The 10,444-nt window shown below is 51.7% G+C and overlaps 1 protein-coding gene across 1 annotated transcript; it reads left to right on the top strand.

Annotated features, from left to right (window-relative positions):
- Positions 1–563: 563 nt before the first annotated feature.
- On the top strand, positions 564–6,518 carry LOC308611323 (nuclear RNA export factor 2-like; the record flags this gene model as incomplete). Its single annotated transcript, XM_081260150.1, has 16 exons — positions 564–573; positions 627–802; positions 1,808–1,891; positions 2,010–2,114; positions 2,231–2,311; positions 2,450–2,519; positions 2,666–2,754; positions 2,874–2,981; positions 3,143–3,273; positions 5,088–5,124; positions 5,465–5,587; positions 5,671–5,726; positions 5,870–5,977; positions 6,084–6,142; positions 6,251–6,366; positions 6,462–6,518. 16 exons carry the CDS (start codon positions 564–566, stop codon positions 6,516–6,518), a joined length of 1,410 nt encoding a protein of 469 aa, XP_081116276.1.
- Between the last annotated feature and the right edge of the window lie 3,926 nt (positions 6,519–10,444).

Here is a 10,444-nt window from a genome sequence, read left to right as displayed (position 1 = left end):
AGATCACTCTGGCTCTTTCAAACAGCCTATTGTTCAGGGCAAGGCTGGAGGAAGGGAGACAGTTCAGGAGGTTGTTACCTGTGTGCCACCTGAGATTAAAGCTCCTAGTGCACTGGCAAAGTAAGTCAAGCCAGCTTGCTGGTTGTTAGTGGAATCGGTTTGGTGGCTCATTGGATTTGTCAAGCACAAGAGAGGTATTGGTGTGGTTGCTGGAAAGTCCTGAGAGAAGGCAAGATTCGGGTGCCTTCCTGGTATATATATGACTGCTGTCCAGTCTAACCCATGGACGCATACACCGCGGTTCTTTATCAGTCCAGCTCCACTGTTTTAAAAGTTTCACCGCAGTTGTCCTCTCCTCCCTCCTCCTTCTCCTCCCTCTTTCTCCTCCTTGTCCTCCTCTTCCTCATCCTGCTCCTCCTCGATTCTTCCCCTGATAGTGTCATCTGTCGGATAAGGCTGTCCTCTCTGGACAGGCAGAAGAGTGTCCTTTCTGAGGTTTGTGGGATTGGTCCCTTAGGCCAGGTTGGCACTTTGCCTGCCCTACCATGCTGTTAGCCTAAGACATGGTGCGTGGTAAGTGGACCACAGATGTGTCTGCAAACTTGTATTTTTGTTCCTCTTTTCAGAATACAGTGATGGTGGTAGACCACCTCAAGGAAGAAAGAAAGGTTGCAGTTCTTTCCCTTGTAATTCTGGTGAGAGGAGCCCTCATTACGAACACGATGTGTGTGAGCCTCAGCCCTCACACCTCCAGGAGGATGCTGGAAACGTGGTGAAGAGGGATGTCCAGGAGGACCCCGAAGTAAGACAGTAAGTGGCCAGGCAGCAGGGTATGTACACAGCAGCCCCTGGGACCATGCACCTCTCTCAGTCTCCGTGGACTTGTTTTTCTTCTCTCACTGCAAAACAGAAGCTTGCTCGAAGTGAAATAATGGTTGTGCATAGCTAATTGTAGTGCTGGTGTCAAAGAGACGAGGGTGTACAGAAGACTTTCTTAGCACTTATGGCCCCTCACCCTCCTTCTCTCCACATCCCCCCTGCAGCTCTCCCGGTACCATCCGAGGCAACAAGAGGAGAGTGAGATGGCACAGTGAAGGCCACAGGCATAAGAGTGTGTGGAGAAAGAGAACACCTGTGGAGAGAGAAATGGGGGAGAACACACATGATGGAACCCCAGGGAGCTGGTTCAGGGTCACAGTGAGTATCCTGAAAAATGTATGGAATGTGCAGGACAGAAAAGCCAGGGGGAGTTGTGTTGGTCTCATGTAGACATGCTGGTTTATTTCACTGGGGACAGTTTGTAATCTGTCCCTTTAATGACCAGGAGTTAACAGTCTTGTTCATCTAAGGTCAGATTCAGAGAAACAATGTAAAAGGAACAGGCTGACTGTGAGGAGAACGGAGGAGCCTGTCTCAAAGCAAAGATGGAAACTACTGCCAAGGATATGGAGCAACTCCACATTGGAGGTCTCAGCTTGGCAAGCTGAGTGTGGGAGATGGAGGGTCGAGCCTCTGGAGACCTTGTCTGAGGGGCAAGCAGTATCTGCACTGGGTAGGATCTCCTGGAAATTTATAAAAGGAAGATCATCTCTGTCACCTTCATTATGTGGAAGAGAGTTTGACTGGAGAGAAAGAGTATTTAGGAAATCCATATTACGCACACCCATAAGAAATCGGACCAGTGGTCCCTTCTTTAGAAGCCCTTTCAAGCTCAGTAGAAGGCCGGAAAAGAACAGGAAAAGGTTCGTCCTGCAGCCTAAATACCCTGCTGTCTGTCCTCTCTCCCATCCCTTCTTTTCATCCTTAGATTCCTTGTGGGATGAAGTGTGACAAGACATGGCTAATGAACTCAATCCAGAGCCATTGCAGTGTCCCCTTCACTCCAGTGGACGTAAGAGAGGATCCCCGGAGCCAGACGCGTGGGCACAGGGAAGGGGGAGAGAGGGAGACCTGGTTCAGCAGGGTCTCTTGGCTTCTGATACTATTGCTGTTGCATTCAATCCCTGTAGTTCCACTTTTTGCAAAATGGGGCTCAGTTCTTTGTCCAGGAAGCTAGCACTGCCTGTGCATTGATGGATGTCAGCTACAAGATTTGTGACGAGGAGAGACGAAAGGTGTGTGTCGAGGGCGTTACATGTACCTCATCCTGAGTAAGGAGGACAGGCCAGGGGCTGGTTGTCTTCTTTGGAACTAGAGTTCCTGGTGCTTACCCCACCTCTTCTTCCTGCAGATACCTGTCTTCGTCGGCCCCTCCACTGTTCCCTACTCTGTGCAGGATAAGTTGAAGCCAGAAGAAATGGAGCAGCTAAAGGTAATGCAGACTCAAGGCGTGTTGTGTGCCAGTGCTCAGACCCACCTCTCCTTCCTCCAGTGCCCCGTCCCCCTCACCCCCAATTTCCCTGCCACCACCACAGCCTCAGAGCGGCTGTCTCCATCTCTCTCTCCACAGCTGACATTGAGCAAACGATATAATATCTTCAAGCAAGCTCTTGACCTCCAGAGGCTCCGCTTTGACCCAGGTATGGCTGACAGCAGTAATTCTAGGGCAGGCGAGGGCAGAGGGGTCTTCCTGGAGGGTGACTTAGGGATGGTAACGTGGGGAGGGGCTGGTGCTGGCCCCAGATCCCACTCAGCCATCTGATTCCCTCCCCTCTCCTTCCTGAAGACTTGGTAGGCCATGATATTGATATAATTCTGAATCGAAGAAGCTGCATGGCTGCCACCCTGCATGTCATCGAAAAGAATTTCCCTGAGGTGAGGCTGTAGGCCCAGTGCTGGTATTAGGGTAGGGGGTGAAAGAGCTGGGGTGCAGGGCAGATTTGTCTCCAAGGTCCTCGATAGTAACCTTCACTCTACCTCTTCTTGCCCCAAAGCTGTTGTCCTTGAACTTGAGCAGCAACAAACTGTACCAGCTGGATGGCCTGTCTGACATTATACAGGTGGCCCCCACGGTCAAGACCCTGAACCTCTCTGAAAATGAGGTGAGAAGAGGGAGCCAGGTCAAACTTGGGTTGAGAGCAGAGAGGGCGTGTTAGTGGCCATGAGAGTGATGACAGGAGGCAGGTGAAGGTACCTGTGAGGGTGGGAGGGGTCTGCGGGTGCAGGGATTTGGATGTCCCCTTTCATGGGATTCCATTTCCCACTTCCACCCCATATTTCTCAGCTGAAGTCTGTGTGGGAGGTGAGCAAGATGCAAGGGCTGAAGCTTGAAGAGCTGTGGCTGCAAGGGAACCCATTGTGTAGCACCTTCGCAGACCAGTCCACCTATGTAAGGTCAGTGTGAACACCCTGTCACCCTTCTTGGTGACCTTCACCCATGGGAGCCTAGACTATCTGTGACAGTGCCCCTATGCCAGAGGTGGCAGCCCTGGTCTTCTGGGAGGATCACAGGCCCCACCTTCTGCTCTCTCTGTGCCTATCACCGGTGAGGAGTTTCCTTCCCCTGACCTGCTCACCTCTGCAGGTGCTCTGGGGTCTGCTTCCAGCTCTCTGCACCCAGCTATATTGCACCAAGGCCTCCCAAGAGTGTGCCCCAGGAAGCAGGGCTTCTCCTCCTCACCAGGACCAGGAGCGACCAGCCTTGATCCAGATGCTGGCGCCCTGGACTGAGAAGGGTCCTCCAGTCCCCGGCCTCTTGCTGAGTGACGCCTTCCTTCTACGTGCTGAGCTGGGGTGTGCCTCCCCGGTTCTGAGAGGGGCCCTCTTCCCTTGCCTCCAAAGGGGTCCACCCTCCTCTCCCAGGTTGACATGGGGGCTTTCCTGCGCCATGCTGAGGGCTGAGGCCGTGGGTGGCTGCTGTCATGACATCCATTCTGCTGGCCCAGTGCCAGGAATTGGACCCTCCTTGGGGTCCAGCTTGGGAAAAAGCAGGGCTCCTTGAGTCAAGGGGCCAGACGTGGGCTCCCGCCAGTGATCAGAGGGCTTCCTGAGGCAGGAGTGGAAGGCAGAGGGCAGAGGCGGTAGAGGAGACAGAAGGACAGGCCTCTCAGGGGCACTTGCCATCCCTCCCTGCACACGTCACAGCATCCTGTCTGGTCCTTCACCGGAGGCCTGGGCAGCCTGAGACAGGTATGATTCCTCAGATAAAGAACCAACTCAGACAGGTGCAGGGGTCATCGGGAGAGAAGACAGTGGTCATCAGAGGGGGCCACGGATTCTCAGCCCCATACGGAGCTGGTACCTGACCCTTTCCTCCATCTGGGGAAGATCTGCCCCCATGGCTGCTCGTTTTCCCATGCCCAAGTCTGGCTGAGCTCACACAGGTGACAAAGTTTCAGCCAGTATCCAGTGGGCCCCCAGCCCAATATGTGCATAGTTTCCATTCCTACCTGGTGTGTCTGGGCGATTCTGGGGCAGGTGAAGAGCCGCAATGGGTGTGCCGTTTCCCCTTTCTTCTCTCTTCTTCCCTGACCCCCACCACGGGAGAGCTTCTTTCCCTTCCCTTTGTTTTCTCTCTCTCCCTTGTCTCTGTGCCCCTAGGTCTCTCTCATCTCTCCCCTCCTACCTTCACTCCCTTTCTGTCCTCATCCCCTCCATCTCCCTCCCTGCCTCCTGAGCCCCACCTCACTCACCTCCCTGGCCCAGCATCCTGGGCCATCCCGGGGGGGTGTCCAGGTCTTGCCAGAGTGCTGGACTCCCGGTGAGGTGGCAGGGCCCCGGGCTCCCACTCCATGCCCTCTTCTCCCCACAGCCTTCATTGTGGCCCTGGAGGAAGGAAGGGAGGAGAAGGAAGCCCTGCAGCATGGGTTTGAAATGCTGGTCCCTGTGGCACTGGAGAAGGGAGTCTGAGTAGTCTGGGTGGGAGCTACCAAGGCGAAGGAGAGGGAGGGAGGGAAGGAATATTAAAGTGAAGGTACTGAGAGAGATGAGGAGACAGTGCCTTTCGGACAGTAGGATGACAGATGCTCAGTGCTCAACAGGCAAGTGGACCGAAAACCCTTAAAATCAGGAGCAGATGTGGGCAAAGGGTGCTGCTGGATTGGCCAGAACACACTGACCTCTCTTAATGGTATTACTGTTTTACCTCAAAGGAAGCATTGCAACCTTGAACTATCAACCACCTCTTCTCTATTTTTGGTTTTGGACAGGGCCATCAGAGAATATTTCCCGAAGTTGTTACGTCTGGTAAGTGCCTATGTAAATCATTGTATCTTACGAATGTTGGTGGCCTCTGCACCTGCCCTCAAGCCCGTTGGGTCTTACCTAGATCACATATTAGCATCAGAAGCTTAACCATTTTGGGGGACATGGACTCCTGAAAATGACATGGATATACTTGCTGGAAAAATACCCATAAATACACACACACACACACACACACACACACACAAGTTGAATATAACACTAGAGACTTCCAGGACCTCATGATGAAGACATCCACTGTAAGCTTTCCCATGGAATTTCCAGGGCCCTTTCGCACCTGACCTCTGACCCTCACCCTCTTGGGCCCATCCTTTTCCCGGATCATCCAGGGCCACTGCCCTGGTCTCCACTCCTGACTTCCTCTTCCCTTCTCCAGGATGGCCAGGAGTTACAGTCACCAGTTACCCTTGACGTTGACACTCCCTACATAGTAAAGCCCTGCAAGGTGAGGAAGTGGATCAAACAACATTTGGGGTGTTGCAGGGAGGCTTTATCTACTGCACAGTCTCAAGTGCCATTTGATTCCAGCACATCTTCCTTGGATCTGATGAGCTGAAGAGCCTAGTCCTGCAATTCCTACAGCAGTAAGTACCTCTGACAAGCGGAGCAAGGGGTGGAGGGCTATGAGAGGTGAGGCCACCTAAGCACAGGTCTGCTCAGGGGAGTTTTCAAGTCTCATTTGAGGTCCAGACCACAGAGATAGACTGTCTTCACTGCCCTCCCTTAGGTACTACTTGATCCATGACTATGGAGACCGACAGTGTCTCGCGGGTGCTTATCACGAGGAGGCCTGCTTCTCCCTGACCATTCCCTTCCACCCCGAGGACCCAGCCCCGTGAGTATCACAGCACAGGCTCTGCTCCTGGGCCGTGTGGCTCCCCAGCAGACACAGGCCAGCTCCTGCAAATACGCACCACCCACTGTTGCTCTTTGTCTCCTAGAAGCAGCTTGTGCGAGTACTTCCAGGACAGCAGGAATATGAAGAAGCTCAAGGACCCCCGTGAGTGTGCGATGGGAAGACTGGGTGGGAAAGGGCGGTGAAGGGGTCAATCATAGGGCCCAGGGCGTGGCAGCCCCTGACCTTCGCTCGCTTACCCTCCCCTCACAGACCTGCGGGTTCAGCTGCTGAAGCACACAAAACGTGTCATTGTGCACACCCTCTGTGGGTTGCCCAAGACTCAGCATGACTTCAGCTCCTTAGTGGTGGACATTTGGTTCCAGATGGTGAGCGCCTGCTTCCTCCCTCGGGCGGGCCCAGGAAGCCGTGGGTGGGTAGGAGGTGGAGGTGGTGACTGGGCGCCTGGGCTCTTCCCTTTCAGGAAACGATGCTCTGCTTCTCCGTCAGCGGGGTGTTCGAGGAAGGTCAGTGTGTGTAGACCCCCACCCCTGATGTCTCATTGTTGCCTCCCCCTGGCCAGGCTCACTCCCAGACCCACCCAGCTTCCTGGACCCCTTCCTTTCCCTTCCCTTCCCTTCCCTCCACTCGCCCCTCCCCTCCCCACCTGCCCTCCCTCACCTCCCCTCCCCTCGCCTCTCCTCCCCTCCCCTTCCCCACTGTGTTCTCCAGCCCTCAGTCTTCCCACAGACAATCCAGGTCTGAGCTGTGTCCATGCCTGTCTGACCTGCACACCCTGGACTTTGGGGACATAAGCTGTGGAGTTTGGTGGCTCTCATCCCAGATACTTACTCTGAGAACACGGGCCGTTACTAAACCTCTCAGTTTCCTCATTTGCAAAATGGGGCAGTAGTATCCACCTCTTGGGGAGCTGCGAAGAATGCACCCGTGAACTTGTGTAGTGGTTGTCAGGGGCCATGTAACTGGGCGCAGACTGCTCCTATAGCTGCCCTGCCCATTCCAGACACCCTGGCCTCTGTGAACAACTGCTCTCTTAGCATGAGTGTCCAGTCACACCCTGACTGGGGACCGCCGTGTGAGCATGTACAGCATGTGCTACACTAAGGGGGACTGTTGTTTGTTTGCTATTGAAGGAAGTTGTCAGGGCTGTGTGCGTGCCTTCACCCGGACTTTCATCGCTACCCGTGCCAGCTACTGCAGGTGAGAGCCCTGTTGTGGGCGGGAATACCCATCCCCGCCTGGGCTCAGGGGCCTGGGAATGTGGTGGTGCAGACCTTAGGTTTACTCGGTACTGTGGAAAGCCAGCAGGGAGATGCCAGGAGCAGTCTAGCCTAGTGGTTAAGAAGAGCGTGGGCTCTGGAATCGGCCTATGGGTTCTCTCCTTGACACAACACTCACTCGCTGTGTGATCTTGGTCAAGTCACATGACCTCTGTGTGACTCAGTGTCTTCTTCCGAGAATGGGGATCAGAGCGTCCAGCCCTTGGGCTGTGGTAAAGGGTAAATGCGAAATTGCCCATGGGTTGGGGATAAACCTATAAATCGAGTGAAGGTGGTAGACAGCCTCTCCAAAGGTGGGCTCTGTGGGGAGGGGCAGAGGTACCAGTCAAGGAACCTGGGAGACAGACACAGGAGGGACGTGGAAGGAATCTGGTTGCAGAGTGCCACTGGGAGCAGAGTCAGTATTGGGGGTGAGGGTGTCCATCCATCAGTTGTCTGAGGGCCCATTTTTCCTTCAGTCTGTGCATCGTGAATGATGAGCTGTTTGTGAGGGATGCCGACCCCAGTGAGACCCAGTGGTGTTCTGCATCCCAGTGCCTACACCCACCTCCAGCTCCATGCACACCCTCTCCCAGCTGCAGCAGGACATCATGGAGGCATCCTCCACCCCATCTGAGATGAACCTCTAGTGGTCTCAGAAGTGAGTGCTGGGTTTGCATGGGGATAGGAGGGAGCTGGGACGAGTAGAGGAGGGATTAATGGGAACTTAAAGGTAATTTGTTTTCCTTGTTTATTTCAGTCATTTTTAATCTGAACATTTCATTCGTGGTACATATGAAGCTACCTAGTTATTTTGAGCAGCCTTGTATTATTTTTATTAATTTCATGGATGCTGCTTCTGTATTAACAGAGAGTTGGGTGTTCAGGAGTGTGCATGAGGTTCATTCCACTGTATATGTCACAGTATATGTGGAGGGGGAAAAAATCGTTAGCCCAAAACATACTACCCAGAGGTAACCGTTGAATGTTTTCATCTTCATCATATCTTCCTGTAAGTTTGCTTATGTAGGTGTTTACATATTTATTATGCACGTTTATATATTTCTATATTTATCTACCGAAAATGAGATCTCATCATGAGAGAGAGAGAGAAGGAAATAGAGAGACAGAGACAAAGAGAAAGAGAGGCTTGTGGCTGAATGGGGAAGAGGGGTCCAAAGAGGGATTATTTAATCTTCAGTGCCTTGAAGCTTGAGCAAGTTAACAGCTAATGGGAAGGAGCCATCTCAGCTCATTTTTCACTCTTAAATTTGCCCATATATTAATTTTCCTTCTTATCTTATTTCTACTACAGAGCTAATGAGACACCTCAAATGGAATAGTATAAATTTTAAGCCCAATATATATTTAGTTATTAGTGAATGAAAGAAGGGACAATTGTATTTCAATGAAATGGTAGTACTTTTTAGGTTTTGGTCTCACAGGGAGGCAGCGGATGGTTGAAAGTGTGGTGTGACGTGGCTGGATGACACATGATCTGAGGACCCCTGCACTGTTGAATGGGAGACAGGTCTAGAATTTTCCCATCAACGTATTAGCAGGCGGAGCAGTCCAGGAGCAGCAGTTAGGCAAACACGACAGCTTGCTGCCCTGGTGCCATCTCTCACGAAGCTCATCAGGTGAATCACAGGCAAGCCTGTCTTCCCAGCATGGGGAACTGGGTTAGGGTCTGCTCAGAGGCGCGATGTTGGGCAGCTCTTAGGAGCTTCTGAGTCTCCCAAGAAGCAAGAGATCCTTCTGTCTTTAAAACTTTGAACTCAAGGCGTACCAGAGAGAGATTTGCTTCCTTCATAAAGATATCTATGTTCTCATTAGGAGAAACAATGAGAAACACCTTTCCACAATGCCTGCCTTAGCCCCAGGTTTTCTCATTCACCCCTCAGGACAGCTCTGTGTTAAAGATGAGTCCCATTTCACACATGACAAAGCTCCTCCTCATCTAGCTTCTGTCACCTATCCAGGTAAGTGGGAGTTTGGGAATGAGGTTCCATCCCTCGCCCTCTCTAGAGCCTCTAGACAGTGGAGCAGCCGCCCTTTTAGACAATGGGCTTCTGGGGCTGGGGGAATGGTCAATTTGTTCTCCCCTGATATAACAGGCCCAAGGGGTACTCCCTCAAAACCCCTATTGAGGAATAGGATAGTACACATACATGTGCACATGCTTTCATTAACTTGGAAAAGCATTCATTGTGCTCAGTTTCATGGGGGAGATAAAGTAGAGCCAAATGGAATTGACAGCGTATCTCCGTGTGTGTGTGTGTGTGTGTGTGTGTGTGTCTTTGTGTGTGCGTATCGATGGGCTGTGTATAGGAAATGTATAACGTCATTAGTGATAAAAGTACAATATGTCAGGTAAAAACGTGGAGATGACATACCTCTGAGAGGCAGGCACTTCCTTCTTTACCTCAGAGTCCGCATTCCTTAGTGTGCAGGACAATTATTTTTTTAACATCTATATTGGAGTATAATTGCTTTACATCGTTGTGTTAGTTTCTGCTGTATAACAAGGTGAATGCGGTATATGTGTATTTGTCTCCCCATATCGCCTCCCTCTCGCGTCTCCCTCCCACCCTCCCTAACCCACCCCTCTAGGTGGTCACCAAGCACCGAGCTGATCTCCCTGTGCTATGCGGCTGCTTCCCACTAGCTGTCTGTTTTACGTTTGGTAGTGTATATAAGTCCATGCCATTCTCTCACTTCGTCCCAGCTTACCCTTCCCTTCCCCATGTCCTCAAGTCCATTCTCTACAGCTGCGTCTTTATTCCTGTCCTGCCCCTAGGTTCTTCAGAACCGTTTTTGGTTTTTAGATTCCATAGACATGTGTTAGCATACGGTATTTGTGTTTCTTTTGCTGACTTACTTCACTCTGTATGAGAGACTCTAGGTCCATCCACCTCACTACAAATAACTCAATTTCATTTCTTTTTATGGCTGAGCAAATATTCCATTGTATATATGCGTCACGTCTTCTTTATCCATTCATTTGTCAGTGGCCACTTAGGTTGCTTCCATGTCCTGGCTATTGTAAATAGTGTCGCAATGCACATTGTGGTACCTGACTCTTTTTGAATTATGGTTTTCTCAGGGTATATGCCCAGTAGTGGGATTGCTGGGTCATAACCCTCTTGCACTGTTGGTGGGAATGTAAGTTGTGCAGGACAGCCTT

The sequence above is a fragment of the Mesoplodon bidens genome, assembly GCF_964165515.1.
Source record: "Mesoplodon bidens genome assembly, contig: HAP1_SCAFFOLD_1024, whole genome shotgun sequence".
Lineage (NCBI taxonomy): Eukaryota > Metazoa > Chordata > Mammalia > Artiodactyla > Ziphiidae > Mesoplodon > Mesoplodon bidens.
This window is presented reverse-complemented; position numbering and strand designations above follow the sequence as displayed.